General features: G+C 43.0%; 1 protein-coding gene across 1 annotated transcript in view; it reads left to right on the top strand.

The window, feature by feature from the left end:
- Positions 1-19,866, top strand: part of LOC132261672 (lachesin-like) — a 42,699-nt gene that overhangs the window by 14,073 nt on the left and 8,760 nt on the right. The window contains exons 2-5 of the mRNA XM_059760585.1: positions 861-967; positions 6,329-6,545; positions 11,031-11,189; positions 18,677-18,805. Coding sequence (XP_059616568.1) covers positions 861-967; positions 6,329-6,545; positions 11,031-11,189; positions 18,677-18,805 — 612 coding nt within the window. The remainder of the gene's footprint in view (positions 1-860; positions 968-6,328; positions 6,546-11,030; positions 11,190-18,676; positions 18,806-19,866) is intronic.

Here is a 19,866-nt window from a genome sequence, read left to right as displayed (position 1 = left end):
TTCCGCAGGAGAAACGCTAACTTGATGACCCAATCAGAAAACATAAAAGAGTTCGTGGTCAATGAAGAAATGTGTTTAGGCTGAAAATGATTGCTAGACAGATTCAATGAATTCAACAACGCAGTGAAAAAAAACATTGAAATGAAAAGCATATTTTTTTTAATATGTATTTTCTTCCTTTAGCGGCATACCAATGTAGAATGAGATGAGATTTAAATGAGCTGAAGGTGGAATCCCTGAGCCAAAAAGTTGGGGGATAAATAGAAGCAACAAAGAGCGAAATACCTTCCGGGCTAGCCGTCTGCCATCCATCGATTCCTTTCTTTCGGGATGGAAATTGTGTGCCAAAGACGGAAATATTTGAGAAAGTGGTCTGAGGAAAAATTATACATACAACACATTGTTGAGATGGACTAGGGAGAGGAGAATGCCAGGTGTGGAGAAGTGTATGCGGGGAATGCAATAACGACGAAAAAATCGCAAAGAGAAACAAGAATCTAATTATTTTGTTATGTTTTAAAGGGACCCTGGATATTACATTCTATCACACGTATCATTCTGCCCAGAAATTTTCACTGAGTGCGTCAAATTACTCATGATACGTGGTCGGAATATGCGAGGTAGGGATGAGCCCTAGACCATCTGGAAAACGATAAGGGTGGGATTTTTTTTTAAAGATTCTACCTTCTTCGGATCCTTAGCGGTGATCTTTAAGGGAGAAAATCGAGGTAGAAGGGAGAATTATTATTAAACTGATAAATATATGTGCAATTCTCTATCACACTCCCCAGCCATTTACAACTTCAATGGATGAAAATGATGGGAATTTCATATGGTTCTTTTTTTCAATATTCTTGCAGCTGTCTTGGAGGATCCAGAATTTACGGACGTTATTGAAAATATCACTGTTCCAGCTGGTAGAAATGTGAAACTGGCATGTTCTGTCAAAAATCTCGGAACTTATAAGGTACGTGACTATCTTGCTGTGTGTGTTGCCCACAGATAACATAATGCCAATGGACTGACCACAAATCGCCTCTTTTATTCCTCAACTACACACTGTCGCTCTTTTGCCACCCTTCGCTCTTCGGTCCTGCGGTATAAAACTTTCAACTTTTTAAATGAAATTTCCTAATAGTTTTACTCCGAAAAATTGTCCATGGCTCTTTCGAAAATGAGCACACGATGGAAAAATAAAAGTTTGGAGCTCATAACATATTCCCATCAGGATCTCTCCGGAAACTTTTACGTTCTTGTACAGTTTTCTTTTGTAAATAACACATATTTCCCTGTTGTACATTAGAAGACCAAACATCCTTAGTCAAACATGCGCCTCGTTGAGCATGACACACACAGTTGACTTGTCATTCTACCAGTTGTGACATGGTAAATTTATCAAAAATTACCATGAGAAGAATAGATAGTATTTCGCGAATTAAAATTGTACAATTCCACTGGTGATTCTCAATGTTTCACTGCTGTCTTGCTGCAGCAAATACTGAGCCTGTGGCATGCCAGGCTCTCTATGCTGTCGATAGCAATTTATAAAATGGGCTGGGCACAACCGTAATAAATGGACGACAGTATATACAGTCGAATGTCGCGAAAGGGACTTGCACAGTGATACAAAAGCTCTTCGACCCGAGCACATGGGATGAAATAAACAAACTTGTCTGGGGATGGTCTCGTTAGAGGGAAATCATGACTTGAATTCGGATAAAATTGTGAATTCTTATTCTCAGCCACCTTGCAGCATCCGTCGCAATGAAATATTACCAGTTCTTATTACATCATTTCTACCATGTAGCCCAGCCATCCAATTATGCATTTAAATTCATGATGTTTCGCGCATTGACATTCTATAATTCGTGCACGGGACTTCTTAGAGGTAAAATTCAAGGATCGAAAAGAAAGAAAATGTGAAAATTTGCTATTCAAACACTGTGAGGGGAAGTTTGTTAAAACACGCGAGAATCGTGCGAAATTGTAGCGTGAAATATTATCACATGTTGGGCGATTTACCAGTGAAATTGCATTGGAATGATAAGTTTGAAATATCGAATGTGTTCTCATATGAAATTCCCCAAGGGGATTTTCGGCTTTCCTCGTCGATTCAAATTGCTTCATCATCGACAAATAGAAAGATTAGCGATTCAGCATAGTCATCTTTTGTGATAAAGGGCTTTTCTCCATCTTGCAAATGTAACAAGAAGAACCTCCAATATGCCTTGCATGTGAGAATCTATTTAATAATTTAATTGTGAGGGCACAAAGGAAGAAGATGGTGTATGCGAAATTAAGTTATTCTGGCTGGATATCCGGCTCTTGAACTTGAACAATTTTTCCTCAGAGTGCAAAGATAGGGGATTGCGATGTACGTTAACTCCTTCAAAGTGGCTTTATGTGTTTCAGGGCAACACTGTACCTACTGTTTTATCACGTCGAGATCCCCGTTTACGATGTTTTAAGTATTTTTCAAGTTAAGTTGTTGTTGCCTTGCGGTTGTGTTATTGCAGCACAGAAGCTTACCGGGAAGCTGGCGGATAAACTTTGGCACGTCACGAGGCGTGGGGATGAGCGAGTGAATTGTTCTTTCTTATTAACATTTGTTGATTCAACTTTGCAGCCAACAACCACGATGCAGCACTGTAGAATTGCGTTCTGTGTAGAGAAGGTGGCGTGCAATGTACAAGTGTATTTTCTTTTCCGCATTTGATGGTGCGAAGAGAGTCTGGGCTATATTTAATAAGTTCATTTTAGAGAGAATATTCCGTTTGAATGTCAGAGAAACGTGGAAATTCAAGAAACATCTGCTACAATCGACACTCTACGTATTTGGCGTTCGCAATGGTAATAGTTCTCGTCACGGTAAATACTTTAACATCTTTGTACAGCATCGCAAATGTTGGTGTGCACTATGATGCTGTTTTTGCTTCATTCAACTTTTCTTTTTTACTTCATTGACAAATACAATTTTCTCTCGTTTCATTTGAAATTATGAAAATTCTCGTGAAAAGTTCACCTCCATAGCCCTCACCTTCATTCTCGAAGTCTCATTGCGGAGGAATTTATGATACACCAGAGAAACGAGAAAGGTAATACGAACTTTTTCTTCGCAGTTGCAACATTTCTTTGGAAAAGGAGTCAAATCACGTTTTAATTTTAATCTTTGTTACCGATGGATGAAAAATGTGAAACACCTCTGCTCCGAAGGATGCGAAAAGAATGGGAACTATGAAGAAATTCCATTATATTCTTTAGATATACACTGTATACACTAAAGGCGGCAACATTTGACTCACCTTCTCATAGATTTGTTTCCATTGAAGATATTTTTATCGCGTATATCACAGTGAGGACACTTCTTGAAATATATGGTGAAATTGCGGAAGTGTCGAGTAACGGGAGAAGCCAATTTTATAGCTGAATGCAGTCCTTTTTATAATTAATGTTCGATAAGGATCAGGACGCAGAATTGTGACCAACCAACAGCGACCCTTTTTGGCTATGTGTAGAGGCTGCTAGAGGCCAACAGAGAGTGATGTGAGGGGTGCAGAAAAAAGGAGGCGAAACGAAATTAACAGCACAGAGTGATATTCTTTATTAAACTAAAACGTGTGACCCTCCGAAATTTCACTCTCTACCAGGCGTCGAGAGGAATCCTGAGAATGAAGATTTTTCCACATTTGGGTGGGAAAATGGATGGGAAGAGAAGAAGCGCCTGCGAGAAGGATATTACAAGGCTGTGTGGCAGTCTCACTGTCTCTCTAGTGGAACTTTTCAGCTAAACTGTCCGACAGAATAAAATAAATGTGATTCTGAGTTGATAACGCGTGAAGCTGAATGTGCTGCAGATAACGCTATCACTCCTCTCTAGATGCTGCATCCCTCGTGATCCTCTTCGCCAGGATTCGCCATACATTGACACACCCATTGCCGAATACATTGCTATATATAAATGTGCTGATATAGAAATGCGAAATGTGTTCATCGCCCTTTAGTCTTCATCTTCCCCTGGTGTCTGCTGTTTTTTCCTCGGCATCGCACATCTATTTGGAATTTTTAAGCAAGCAGTCTTCTGCCACTCCTTCGGGACTAAATATCTATGCCAATGACACGTTTTGTTGCAAATTTTCTCCGTAGAATTCTGCATTGGAAAGGAAGTTTGTCGTCACTCTTGAGCGGAGCAAAATGTGGCATGATACACTTTCAATTTGTAAGGCATTCACACTGGTGGTGTTCTTTCACAAAATTTCCCGCAATATTTTCACTTTTCACTGATGACAGGCTCCATGAGAATACCACCAACCATATAACACTCTCCTTACTCTGTCCTGCCAAGATTGGCTATATCGATAAAATGACACCGCATAAAGGTCTCACCTCAATTTCCAGGTCCTGCAGCTCGTAACGAATTTAATTAATTAAACAAAATTATGATACATATATCAGCTGCAAGCCCCTTCTGGAGAGGCATTTAGACGGTTCTAAACCACTTTCAGCAGAGGTTCCATTTACACAAGACCTGCTTTATCTTGCCATCGCGCTTCAATCTTTTTTCCTCAAGCGTGTTCTTGAATTTCATTATAAGGGAGAAAATCTAAAGTCTGCTCCATTCTCCAGGGGGTTACTTTGCGTCGTATATTAGCCCATATTCACATATACATCATTGGCTCTGTTGTAATCATAAAATCACACATTTACGCTTTAGTGGGAGGATTTCGCGCTCTTTTGTCTCGATCCACAAGGTGTTATTAATTTTATTTGGCTGCTTTCATGACACAAACACTTGTGTAGATAAAAATTGTGGGACAATTTGTAGCCTCCTTGTAGGGAATGCCAAGGAAAGCTGAGCTTTAAGTTATTCTGGAGTTTGATACGTTTGGTTCTTCAAACCGGATGATCTGGCAAGATTATCCCAATCCTTATTTCCTGGAAGCAATGAAATGTAAATGCATTTCAGAGCGACAGAGCTTGAGAATCACATCACATCCCTTCTCCCAGTGTTCAATTGAGGCTCACCATGTGCTTATGTGAAACAGGATTGGATATTTTGGCGACATCAATATCTCATATGCCTCGCAAGGGCAAAAGTTTGGATAAAGTTTGTCTCCCAGCAAAAATGAATTTGTCATTCCATGACTTGGGCCATTATTTTCCAATTTGAGTTGCTCCACTGGCCATAAAATTATATTCCAAAAGACTAAAAGTGACATTTGGATCGGAGGAAGAGATTCTCCTCGTCGGTCATCAATCACCAAAAGTCTAATGACAATGATTAAACAGAATCCACCCTCGGGACGGCGTGTGTGTGTGCCACGCACAGGGATTTCGGCCATATGTGGGTCGTCTCAAGTCAACGCCTGAGGATAACAAGTGTGGGTGGGCGGTTATTAAAATTTGATGGCGCCAATTTAAAATTTATGTTTACACAACATGTATCCTCCAATATTTACCGTGAGGGTGTAGATTTAATCACGCTAAGTGTCTTCCCTTTGCCTTTATTGAGTCGTTATCGCATTACTCGAACATTCTAATTGGATTATTTTGGTAATGAGCCCAAGTTGTAAACCATGTAATTTATTGTGTGAATGTGCTGCGGTATTGACGATGGTTCTCAGAATAGCATTATAAAATCACACCCAAATTGCCTTTTGGTAATGACTTTAGAAAAAAAAAATCAAAGATTGCCAATTAATATGCAGATTAGATCACGCCCGGATTTTTCATTTCAAGCTGACTCTAAGATATTAGATTTCTAATAACGGAATTCTGAGGATGTTATATAATACGAAAATTATATTTATATTGTGATTGACCAGAACTGAATTTCAATATAGCGTGTTCTATTATTTTTAAGCATAACTTGAGGATATAACTCGATTCTGCTCATCACGTATTTACGATGCCATTTCAATCTCTGCAAATTGGAGCTCATTTTCTCGTTATAACCTCTAAAGACTTCTCATACTTTTATTGCTACTTAACAAATTGTTATGCTCACGTTTAATTTTTTTATACTATCTACAAAATTCCACTTTATGACAGTTCTGAAGTGGCTGTAAATGTTTTTGAATGTGGAATACCCATCGTTTTCTTATTTGAAACAAATTCGTTTTTACCCAGTGCACAGCCACTCCCACTAAAAAGGAGTTGAGCTGAGGATTTTTGGGTGAAAAATGAAATTGCAAGTTGACGATCGTGGGGCGACTGAAGGGGCGGAGAAAGCGAATAGAATAGTCTGTAAACAAAGATATAAATCGTCACAAGTCGAGTGGCTAGACGATGGCTAAAAAAGGATTTTCACTCTTTTTTTAATATTTTGCAGGTCGCATGGATGCACTTTGAGCAGTCTGCCATCTTAACGGTCCACAATCACGTGATCACTCGAAATCCGCGTATTAGTGTGACTCACGATAAGCACGATAAGCACAAAACATGGTTTCTACATATAAACAATGTCCAGGAGGAGGATAAAGGACGATACATGTGTCAAATTAACACTGTGACAGCGAAAACACAATTTGGCTACTTGCACGTTGTTGGTAAGTGAAATTAAATCATTTTTTTTTCAAACACTCAAACATATTGCGACATCTTACAGATTCAATCAATGTCGAAAAACATAATTTCTTCCCCCTTTTCGATAGTGATTATTGCGATTTTTGCTGTGATTTCACATTGCTCCAGCCAAAATCGATAATAGGTTTAAGAAGGTCAGAGCTTCGTGCCAGATTTTTTCCCCGTGTAACTTTTCCGAGTAATTCACAGGCAGGAAGACGGAAACTGAACTGAGTGAAAATTAGGTGGTAACATCCTTCAGCCATGAGAGAAGAGCACTCCGTCCTCGGAATTGCAGATGACATTCTGGCAATGCGATGTAGTAATTAAATTCTTTCAGTTCCTTTTCTCCTGCCATGGCTCAAGGTATATAGTGAAATATATCACTTGGGAAACTGCACTCGTGTCACATTTTTTTTTCCTTTTCGGTCCATGAGAAGAAAATTTGCCAAATAGAAGGAGTAAAAGAAGCAGATATACATTAATCCCATTGAAACTGTTGACAATGAATCTTGGCGTGAATTGGAACTCCTTGGCTCACAAATCTCCTTGAGATGTTTTCACCAAGATGGGAATTGTTATTCTTTTTCCGTCTCACAACAATACCATGGAGTATTTTTGTTGAATGATGTGAACTACTTTCCCATAGTCTTCCCCGTTGTTGAATCGTGAAGGTACTTGTCGGGAAAAATTATTGTTTTATTTATTCACAGAACAGCAAAACTGATAAACTCTTGTGTTATTTTCACGCTTCTTTAGGTTTCGCCATGTTGTGGCCTTAGTCAATGTACGCGAGTTGAAAGGGATACAGTTTCTCTATGGAAGGTACACAAATATAAAAATATATACGCGGATGTTTTCCGTATATCGTGCGTCTCTAACTTCCGTAATGGGCCTGCGAAGTATGCTGAGAAATTTCACTGATCAATGCAAATTCGGGCATGTTGTTTAGTGATTCATAAGTTCACCAACACACCATCATTTTACTGCCGTGTTTCAATACAATCTGGCCCACTAAATGCGCAACTTATATGGATTACAATATCTGTTCTGTCGTGAAGAATATATTCTGCTATGAAGAGAGGGTAAAGATTGTATGGCAAGTCTGAGACTAGACATGGCGTAACTTTGCAAATTTCATCCTTCTTATATAACTACTGTTACAGGATTGTAATGTGATGATTTATTGCGGGCACATGAAATGATTCGTGAAATAATGTGATTAAAGCAGAAAAACATTTTTGTCTCACCATGTGTGCAGAAAAATCCTGCGCCAAGGCGAATGAGGGTGTGAGACAATGAGCAAAAGGGATACCGCGCGACCCCTCACATGAGGGCAGAGTCACATTAAGGAAAGTAAGGGTGAAAGTTGTTTTTACGCCCGCCGCGGCTAAGAAGTCATATAATGTAATACAAATGTGAGTGAATAATTTATGTCCCCAACTGTTTTTCTCAGTGTTATTTTTAGAATGAGAAACACAATTTCGTGATTATATAATTACAAAGTTTTTCACCAGGTATCCTGTCTTTTCTCAATTGTACCCTTGATGTACTTTTGCTCGCCAGGGAACGTTCAACTTTCCTTGTTTCCCTTTCTATGTTGTCTCCTTTGGTCTGCTTAATGTAAATTTATGCAGACGAGTGGAATTGTGCAGAGAAGTATCTTTGCTTAAGATGCACACTGGCTGTCCAGAGGAAGTGTGGTGAGTTAGTCTTTCCTGTGTGCCACACTTTCTCCTCAACAGCATCGCAAACAAGCGTGTCAAATTGCCAAGATTTTTCCTCAAATTTCCAAACATAAATATGATTTACTAGTGACAATTTCTATACACGATCAATGCTTTATTGCCTTGTGATAGCTCCATAAGTCTTCGGTTATTGGACAATAACAATTCAATTTACTTAATGCTTTGCTCCCCTTTGTAGTCATATGAAATCGTACACTTACTCTAGCCTAGAGCACACAATACTCTATGAAATGTAAATGGGAATTTATTAGTCTAAAATCAATATTACTGGAACACTCAAAATTACCTTAACCAGAGTATTACTCCAATTCAACTTTAAAGCTACGAAATGGTATTCTTGTGGAACAAAAGACAGTGCATTACGCCACTAAAAGTATGTAAGTTCGGGAATGAAAAATATAATTCAATAAATGGTGAGACGCAACTTACAGAAGCTCAACTTTTATGTCACAAAGTTAGGCAGTGAAAAAATCTACACTGGCGACAAAGTATGAAAAACTTTTAGAACTCGCAATACCCACAAATAATTTCTATTGCAAATACCACGGCTGAATGCATATTTGGAAGAGGCCAGAATGGCTTCAATTGCTCGTTATCTATAGACCGTGCAGACTTTGGGACTTTTCCAATTAAATGTCTCACCGTGTTTGTATTTAGGGGCACATTTTTCGTGAAAAATAAAAGTTGAATGGTGGCGAGACCATCAATCAGATCTGCAAGGAGAGGTGGTCCTCTCAAGTGAGGAGTGAAAACACATAGAATCTACATATCCAATTAGATGGAAAAGGCGAATTCTCGCTTGACTTCCTTAAGAACATCTCACTTGAGTGCCACTCAAGATCATCCTTAGTTGCTCGTCGTGATTATTGAAGGACTCCAACTGACTTGTAGGGGAGTCGAATCTCAAGAGTGCCGCTATTCAAATACTCCAGCGTCTGGCTTTTCATATTCATCATTTCCACATTTTCACTCTCCCCAAAACTCCCCAGCCCTTTTGCAATCTACCAAATTTAAGGGAAAACTCTACAACCAACACTCATCTTTGTTTTTAGTTTTCCATTCAAGGGGGTCGTGCCACCCACTCACTCCACCCCACCATCAGAACGGCATACCTTCAGCCACTTGCACACTCATTCAGTCTCAGACGCACACACAATCCTACAAAAGCCACAGAATGAGCGGAAGGGAGCTCTCCAAACAGAAATTATATTATGATGATGGCCACAGAGAAAGAGATAGACTTTTAGTGCCATAATTTAATTAATTAAACATAAAATTTTACTAAACTTTCAAGCATACGTTCACGAAATAGCTATAAGTGTCTAATTGGATCTGAAGAACTTCCCTCAGCTTTTTGTCAGTGGACCCAATGGAATTGCGAAATAAAACCCGGACTCTGTACACAATCTTCCCTTGACAGAGCTATGGAGTTGATAGTTTCGACCAGATAAGTAAATTCTACCAGAGAAGGGTGATTCTCATAATTAATTTTTGGACTAATTTTGCCATCGTCCGAGGATATAATCCCATTTCAATTGTGATAAACCTATTGTGGATGCGGAGTGACGAAACAATTACAATAAATTTTAATTTACCCGATCCTCGAGTTGTTAAAATTCAATCCTTGTGGAAGAAATCCTTGGGAGTTCTCAAGAAGATTTTGGTCAAATAGATCACTAAACAATTTCCTTAATTAAAATATTTTATATGGGTTAACTGTACATGGATCACGACTTTTGCAAATCACCGAGCAACAATTCGTCGCTGCAAAGAAAGTATTTCCAAAGGGGAAAGAGGAGTGTGGTGCTAGCAAATATCCGTAGTGCATGGTGTGTGTCCTCTTGTTTTCAGTCACTGCTAATTTAATTACTCCTCTGTTGATACAACACAGTATTCAGGGACAATTTCAGCTGTAAACTAAACACACCGAGACAACACGCATATATAATCCCAAATAGTTCCCAGAGGTCAGAAGAAAATTACCTCAAAATGCCTTTTGAAATGACTATGATAACCGAATCATACAAATTGCTTCAATTTCTTTAATTGAAAAGTGGAAAATGGCAGTGTATCGATAAGTTTGTCGCCTTGGGAGATTTAAACAAGTGCGAAAAGTTTCTGAAATCCATACAAGTGATTTCTTTTCAACACATTCACATAATTCAATTTTGCAACGTTCAAATGGTAAATAGCGAGAGAGGTAGACAGAAAAATCCTCCCCTGCGTTCTGGGGCAGAAAAGTTGGATATGGGGTGTGATTTAAAGGACAAGTAAAAACATTGTATGCCACAATTCCAGTGACATTTATCATTGGTTTGGCCACGGTTTGGGTGCTCCAGAAGCTGGGAAAAGTCTCCGGACATGTTGTGACAACTCAAAAATACATTAGTACAATCGAATCGTACTGAAAATACGATTTTTTTTGCAACTTTTCCTCGTATTGTTGCACATCATACCTATTCACATTGAGTTATGTTGGTGCCACAACTCCTGCACGAAGATTTAATCGATAGTATTGGGGCTTCTCGTCCATCTCTGACTCATTCTCCCGTTCCAGCAGCATTTGACATATCAAATTAAGGAAATTGCCCTCAAATTTATGCTCTTTTCAGTCACTGTGACACCGTTTCGCCAAATTAATTTCACAGAAGCGCTGTGAAAAGAAGACCAAATATGTACGAAAGTTCTGCACACTACAGCACATTTCTGTTCTCGTTGCAGTGCCGCCCAACATTGATGACTCGATAACGTCGAGTGATGTCATCGTGCGGGAAGGTGCCAATGTGACGTTGAGGTGTCGGGCCACTGGGAGTCCAGCACCATCAATAAAGTGGAGGAGGGACGATAACACTCGAATCTCCATAACCAAGAGTCTCAACGGTATGTAGCAACCGCAAGCACTTCTGCAGCTTAATAGGGTGAAAAATATTCATGACGAGCTTTACTGGATTAAGCTTAGGGGTTGGGAGTTAATTAGATTTAAAAGGAATTAACGATGATGCAAAATTTGAGTCGACCTGGGAAAACTCATACAGCATCAAGGTACTGTAATCTGCCAAAGAAATTTGGATTCTTATTGTTTTGTCTGACGATAAATTTGTCCTGTTCTACATAATCTGTTGGGAAAACATATCTAGCGTAAGTAATCAAGCAGCTCTATTGCTCTGCAATTGGTGTCAGTGTAATGTCTATATAGAATAATGAATTATTGATGAGTCTTTTGTCCACTTTGTCAGCCAGAGGTGATGGCTTGTTTGCATTTTATGTTGATATGTGTGGAGTAAATGTACAGCCGGGTTTCCGGAATTCGAAAACGAGTCGGTGTGGGACAGCCGCGAAATGTCAAATCGCCTTTTTCGAAGAATAAAGTGATGAAATAGCCGCGTGGTTTTTTACTCTGAGAAAAAGTGTTTAATTGGTGATAATATCCTCGCTATCCTAGCAAATTCATCGTCAACCTCATCTCGAGACTACAGCGCATCGGCCTGCGAAGAAGAATCCGGTCACTTCAAGACGGATTTACTCATATTCTGTATCTTTGCAACTTTGCAGGTAAAAGCCTCTATCAGGGAGCCGTGGTGAGACAGGGGAGTTTCTTACAGTTGTTTTCATCCCCTCCCACAGGTAAAGACGCTAGTAGGAGTCGTGGTGAGAGAATCTAGAGAATCTTACAGTCCATTCTCAACTCATTATAGGTAATTCCCACATTCTGGTCACTTCAAGACGGATTTACTCATATTCTGTATCTTTGCAACTTTGCAGGTAAAAGCCTCTATCAGGGAGCCGTGGTGAGACAGGGGAGTTTCTTACAGTTGTTTTCATCCCCTCCCACAGGTAAAGACGCTAGTAGGAGTCGTGGTGAGAGAATCTAGAGAATCTTACAGTCCATTCTCAACTCATTATAGGTAATTCCCACATTCTGGCCCTTCGTCCGGCAAGGAATCACTTGGACTTGCGTGCGACGTGAGCAAATACACTCAATTGCCCTTCACTTCGTGGAAGATTGCGTCGGGTCTGCGTGCATTCAATCTGATCACCGCTGCGGCGTATCTTGGCAACAGATTGGATCTCAGCCCTCTTCCCGAGAACGTGGAGTATTCTACAACGCTCTGAACTCAGAGAAAACTGGACCTCATTCATTTTGGCGTCGCTGTCGTCAACCTTTGACCTGATAAGCACAAGATGGATGATCTATTGAAGATTCAGCTTCACTCCCTGGTTGTGGAGCGGGGAATCTACAAACGGCAACTCACACGTCTTGAGAACAAGGTCGAAGGCGTGCAAATGGCGGACAAGGCCTTTGTTAAGACTGTGAAGGATGGCTTGGGCATCGCACTCGAGAAGTTTACTCCTGTGCAACTGAAGATTGAGTGCATGCTCTCCGGGCCTGACGCGGACGCTCAACTACTTGATGAGCTCAAGAAGCAGGAGAAAGAGGGTGATGAATTTCTGCTGCGACATTCGGAACTCGAGCTCTCCATCAACAGGATGGCTGAGGGTTTGGGAACAACGCCTGAGGTGCCGCCGGCATCGCAGGCTGACGGCTTGGCTTCAACACTGATGAAGCAGACTGAAATCTTGGAGTTGATAGCTCAGAACAATTCCAGTGGCGCAACTGGGACGCGCACGAAGCTACCTCAGCTCAAGCTTCCGTCATTTGATGGGAAGTACATCGATTGGCCTCCATTCCGAGATGCTTTTGCGAGTGCCATTCACGAGAACAGCAGTCTTTCTGACAGTGAGAAGATGCAATACTTGAAAATGAGTCTCACTGGGATTGCTTCTGAAGACATCGCTCATGTTTCCATCACGAATGAGAATTATGAGCCCACTTGGAAGAGACTTAATGACAGATACAGCAAAAAGGATCACCTGATCAACGCTTACATTCAAGACTTCATGGAGTACACTCAGAAGAAAGTGGACACGGCGTCAGAACTGCAGGCTGCCCAGCGAAAGTATCGGCAGATCATTGACGGACTCAAGGCTTTGGGTTCTGAGGGCCTCTCGCTCGATATGTGGCTTATCTACTTGATGAAGCGGAATATGAACATGGAGTTCAGGCGGGAGTGGGAGAAATACAAAGACACTGACAAGATCGCCACCACTGACAAGTTCTTCGAGTTCTTAACTAAGATGTCCGACGAATTGGAACGTGCTGCTCAAACTGTGGCCACTGCGCCTGCTAAGACCACAGCGCCTGAGCAGAAGGCTTCAGCAAAGCCAGGGAAATCTGGATTTAAGTCTCATCATACAAACGCTGCTAATTGTCCTGAGTGCAACAGTGCTCATCCGCTCTACATGTGCGACAAATTCAAGGCGCTTTCTCTCTACGAAAGGCGTCAAAAGATGTCTCAGCATCATCTCTGCTACAACTGTATGAGGCCCAATCATTCAGTTGCTAAATGTACATCGAAATCTAGCTGCCAGCACTGTGGAAAAAGGCACCACACGTTGCTACATCCCCCGCAGACGGACCCAGTTCCAGAGGCTCCAGTGCAGGCTCCGGCTGCACTTCAAACTGCTGCTAATGCGGATGAATCTCCGCTGACGACTGTTACGAGTCATCATTCGACTCTCCACCGCAAAGCATTGCTTCCTACAGCTGTCGTCCACGTGAAGGACGCATACGGCAAAAATCAGGCTTGTCGCATTCTATTGGATTGTGGGGGAGAATGCACGATGGTGTCAGAAGATTGCGCTCAACGTCTCGCTCTACCTAGAGCCAAAGCTCGCATCTCCGTCCAAGGGGCTGCTCAGACAACTGTCGGATACACTCGAGGTCTTCTGAAGATGGAACTCGCCTCGAGGTACGATTCCGGGAAGAGAATCGCTGTTGAGGCCTTCGTGTTGGAGAAGGTGACTTCTATGCTGCCTTCGTCGAGTGTTTCTGCTGCAAAGTGGGGCCATTTGACGAATCTTGAGCTTGCGGATCCAAATTACTACATGCCTGGAAAGATTGACCTCATTCTGGGGGCTGAGCACGCAATGGCGGTCAATCTTCCTCAGATGATCCGTGGGAAAGCTGGCGAGCCTGTCGGCCAGCTAACAATCTTCGGTTGGGTCGTGAGCGGTCCAATCTCTAGCCCAGTGACGAGCTTCACTTCTATGCACACCCAGTGCAATCCAGATGACCTTCTCAAGCGATTCTTTGAGGTGGAAAATGGGTTTCTCGACCAGCAGCCGCTTCTCACGGAAGAGGAAGCGATGTGTGAGAAGCACTTCAGCGAGACCCACACCAGAGATGACACCGGACGCTACGTAGTTCGACTTCCCTTCAAGAGGGATCACGCGCCGCTGGGTAACTCCAGTTCCGGCGCTCTCGCAAGGTTCCAGACGCTCGAGAGGCGCTTCTCGAGGGATCCCAGCCTTCGTGATCAGTACGCTGAGTTCATGGGGGAATATCTGAGTCTGGGGCACATGGAATCCGTGCCCAATCCCAAGGCCAAGACTGAGGATCAGTCTTACTTTCTGCCGCACCAGGCAGTGCTTCGTCCGTCCAGCGAGACAACCAAACTCCGTGTTGTCTTCGATGCGTCCGCAACTACGCGACCAAACAAGCCGTCGCTCAACAGCATCTTGGCCATCGGGCCAACCTTGCAGGACGATCTCTTGGTCTTGCTGCTGCGTTTCCGGACGCACAAGGTGGCCATGTCAGCTGACGTGGAAAAGATGTACCGCCAGGTGGTTGTGGCGGAAGAGGACAGGGACTTTCAGATGATCTACTGGAGGCCCACCCCACAAGATGCGCTTCAGGTCTTCCGCCTGAAGACAGTGACGTACGGCACATCCAGTGCCCCCTATCTGGCCGTCCGTGTGCTTCACCAGATAGCCATGGACTACAAGGAACATCACCCGGAGGCTTGCCGAGTGATCACCAAGTCATTCTATATGGATGACCTCATCTGTGGAGCTGCCTCAGTGGGGGAAGCGAAGGCGCTCCAGAAGGAGATCCAGGAGGTTCTCCTCAAGGCCCACTTCAACCTCAGGAAGTGGACTTCCAACTCAGTGGAAGTGCTAGAAGAGATTCCATCGGAGCTGAGAGCCATCACACCAAACGAAGTCGCATCGCAATCAAAGGCCATCTCAGCGCTGGGCTTGATTTGGCTGCCAGGAACAGATGAACTTGCGATCGCCATTGCCGCTCTCCCTGAGATCTCTACCAAACGGGAACTCTGCGCTGCAACAGCCTCAATCTACGACCCGCTGGGATTCGTAGCTCCTGTGACGATCAAGTTGAAGATAATGTTTCAAGATCTCTGGCTGTTGAAAATCGAATGGGATGAGAAACTTCCAATCGAGTTGGTGAGTGCTTACAATCTAATCCAATCTGAATTCCATCTTATTCAGAAGCTAAGGATTCCGCGGAGGACTCCTTCACACGAGAACATCATCGAACTCCACGGATTCGCTGATGCCTCAGAGCGCGCGTACGGGGCTGTAGTGTACGCGAAGGGCATCAACTCTGAGGGCAACACAGAGATCAACATTGTGATCGCGAAGTCGAGGGTGACGCCCTTGAAACCAGTGACAATCCCACGATTGGAACTGAATGCAGCCGCTCTTCTGGCTCAACTTATCACCAAGGTGCGCGAAGCGATTGACAACAAGGAGATTCAAGTGCACGCCTGGTCAGACTCAACAGTGGTTCTTCAGTGGCTGCAAGAGCCACCACGCACGTGGAACACTTATGTAGCTCATCGTGTGGCTTTCATCCAGGAAAGTGTGCCACCCTGTGATTGGCGTCATGTGCCAACCACCGACAATCCCGCTGACAGTGTGTCCAGGGGAATTCTACCGAGCGAACTTCTGGAGCATCGATTGTGGCTGCGTGGCCCAGAGTGGCTGCCTGAGCGCGAGAAATGGCCAGCAGACAGAGTGATAAGGGAGAAAGCCACTGCAGAGAGATCCTCACACGCGATTTCTCTCGTGACACAGAAGGAAGTTCTGGATCCGTTGTCTCATCTGATTGAGACAACTTCAGATTACGTCAAGATCATCAGATATGTCGCATATTGGAGGCGATTTATCAGGAATCGTCGGCTGAAGCCAGCAGAGAGGCAGACAGGAAGTCTCTTGGTGAAGGAGCTGCGAGAGGCGACAACTTGTGTGCTGAGGCACGTCCAGAAAACAGCCTTTCCGGAGGAGTACAAACTGTGTCGCAAGAAGGAAGAACTGCCCAAGTCGAGCAAGTTGAGGAAACTTGTTCCTTTCCTGGATGAGAAAGGCCTGATGAGAGTTCGGGGCCGTCTAGCCAATGCGGAAGTTGGTTATGCAGCGCAGCATCCGATCATCTTGCCGTCGGACCACTCATTCACCCGGAAGATGGTTTATTTCCACCATGAGATAAATCAACACGCAGGAGCGCGGATTTTGATCAACTCCTTGCGCACGGAATACTGGATTCTGGGCCTCCAGAATCTTGCGAAGGGAATCACGAGGAAGTGCGTCCAGTGCGTGAAGGCAAAACCTGCAGCAGCAACTCCTCTCATGGGCGATCTACCCGCCGTGAGGGTGACACAACAGCAGAGGGCATTTTACATGACAGGATGTGATTTTGCGGGCCCCATCCGCATTCGAGCGTCGAAGCTGAGGAAGGCGCCAATTCTCAAGGCTTACATCGCAGTGTTTATCTGCATGGCCACAAAAGCCATGCACCTTGAGGCTGTCAGCGATTTGTCGACTGATGCATTCATCGCAGCCCTGAGAAGATTTTCTGCGCGTCGAGGAATTGCCCACACTATTTTCTGCGACAACGGAACGAATTTCGTCGGCGCATCTGGAGAGAGTCGTGAAGAAAGGCTTCACGGAATTCGCAAACATCGACAGAGAGTTGAACGTGAGATGTCTACCACTGGCACACAATTCAACTTCATTCCGGCTTATTCCCCAACCTTTGGAGGCTTGTGGGAAAGAGGAGTTTCCAATGTGAAGACACACCTGCGCCGAGTACTGGGGGAAACTCTTCTCACCTTCGAGGAACTCGCCACGGTTCTGGCTCAAATTGAGGCTTGCCTCAATTCGCGGCCAATCTGCGCAAATCCCTTCTCGGACATCGAAGATCTCGAGCCATTGACGCCAGGCCACTTCTTGGTATCTCACCAACTCAACCTGGCTCCTGATGCAGACCTGCTGGACATCAATCCCAACCGTTTGAGCCGCTGGCTGCAAGCTCAGCGCATCGTCCAGGACTTCTGGAAACGGTGGCATTTTGAATATGTTGCCACTCTTCACGAGCGATCAAAATGGTACAGCAAGGCGAGAAATTTCACCGTGGGAGACTTAGTACTCATCAAGGAGAGTGCTCTAAAGCCCGCATTCTGGAGAATGGGCAGAATCGTCGACGTCCACCCTGGAAAAGACGACATCGTGCGTGTAGCGACGGTTAAAACCACCGATGGAATTCAAAAGCGCGCCGTCAATACACTCGCCTGGCTTCCCACCGAGGACTTCTTGAGCCCCTCCAGGGCTCCAGAGGGGGAAAATGTGGAGTAAATGTACAGCCGGGTTTCCGGAATTCGAAAACGAGTCGGTGTGGGACAGCCGCGAAATGTCAAATCGCCTTTTTCGAAGAATAAAGTGATGAAATAGCCGCGTGGTTTTTTACTCTGAGAAAAAGTGTTTAATTGGTGATAATATCCTCGCTATCCTAGCAAATTCATCGTCAACCTCATCTCGAGACTACAGCGCATCGGCCTGCGAAGAAGAATCCGGTCACTTCAAGACGGATTTACTCATATTCTGTATCTTTGCAACTTTGCAGGTAAAAGCCTCTATCAGGGAGCCGTGGTGAGACAGGGGAGTTTCTTACAGTTGTTTTCATCCCCTCCCACAGGTAAAGACGCTAGTAGGAGTCGTGGTGAGAGAATCTAGAGAATCTTACAGTCCATTCTCAACTCATTATAGGTAATTCCCACAATATGTGAGATATGAGTGTCCTCAGGACTGAAAATGAAATTTTGGCACTTTCATTCCCACAATACATATAAGCATATCAGGTAATTGCTCGTGGACTTTCCCAGACTTTATTCTGGCTTCCTTGTACATGTAATCGACATATCGCATTTCGAGTCACCTCCTGATTGCTCTAAAGTCGAAATCCTCCTTCTTGAAGAGCATTCACACATCATAAAGCTTTTGGGTAAGCGTACTCAAGTGGAAAGTGAATGAGGATGGGGCAACCACTTGTTGCCAACTCAGGCTCGATCCCCCTTCATGACTTTTTGTTCTCCACTGGGACATATTAATTGCTGCCAGCAAAAGTCACATGATGTGCTGTAATTCTATTTGCAAATATTTTGGATGTTTAGAAGATGCCAGCAATTTTGTAATCATCGCTTATTGTGAATTTTTCTCTTCTCCTGCAGTTCTGGAATGGGAAGGCGAGACTCTGGAACTGACGAGGATTTCCCGTCTCGACATGGGAGCTTATTTATGCATCGCATCCAATGGCGTGCCTCCGAGTGTCAGCAAAAGGATTAAAGTCAGTGTTGACTGTAAGTATTAAGGAGGGGTGGAAACTATAGTTTGAAAAGGATCCAATATAATTCGACATCTCCCATCAGAGTGTCTGGGGAGGAAGCATCAATTTTCATGACACAGCTTATATTTGGTTTTAATTTCTCCACTTCGGCTCTGGTATTGAGTGGCCAGGAAATCCAATTTCGTAAATCCATAATTTGCATTTTCAATTAGACTATTGATTGCCAGAGTGAAATGGAAATTTATTCGCTTCGAGGATGAGAGAAGTGAAAAAGTATTGAAAGACGATGGAAACAAATATTTTCCATTTCTTCATCTCATCGCATTCTTCCCAAAGACATTTTTAGTACAATTGAAGGAACAACATCACATTCAGGGGATTTAATTTGAAATGCGATGCATATGAAAATGATCATAATCGCGGGATTCTGTACAAATACGATTAATCGCTTTATCCTATGCGATTTGATTAATTCATCCGGAAATGAGATTAAATAATCAAATTATCGCTCAAAAGTCGCCATCATTATTGTAATTTATTGCACCGGAATGTCCAATCGAACTCTAGTGGATTTTGTCACATTTTTATTTGTTATTTAGCAAAAAAAAGACATCTAAACTTTTTATATTGTACTCACTGTGAGTGGTCAATGGAAAAGTTTATCATCATTTCACAGTGATTTGAAGTTGAGCGGTTGTGAAAAGCCTCTCTAAAGTCTATCGTCCATGTAGAATTAATCTGGATGCAATGTTTTTTCCCTGTCAATTTTATGTGTGACGAATTTTTCAAAAAAAACTAAACAATATGGGGAATATCAGTGAAATTATTTGATGCATTCACCATACTCGCACTAACAATATAAATGGAACAATTAATTACGTCGGGGCGAAAACTTTAATCTTACCGCTATCAATTACGAGCAGAATTAGTCAGAATATGGAATATTGCGGAGCTTCACTGTGGGAATGGTGGATGTGAAAGGGAAAATGTGTGGTTCCGGGTGTATTCTATTATCGGATTGTAACAATCTGTTATGACGTTTCCTTATGCACTCTGTGTCTCAGTGTGAAACTG

The sequence above is a fragment of the Phlebotomus argentipes genome, unplaced genomic scaffold (assembly GCF_947086385.1).
Source record: "Phlebotomus argentipes unplaced genomic scaffold, Phlebotomus argentipes genome assembly contig_15, whole genome shotgun sequence".
Lineage (NCBI taxonomy): Eukaryota > Metazoa > Arthropoda > Insecta > Diptera > Psychodidae > Phlebotomus > Phlebotomus argentipes.
This window is presented reverse-complemented; position numbering and strand designations above follow the sequence as displayed.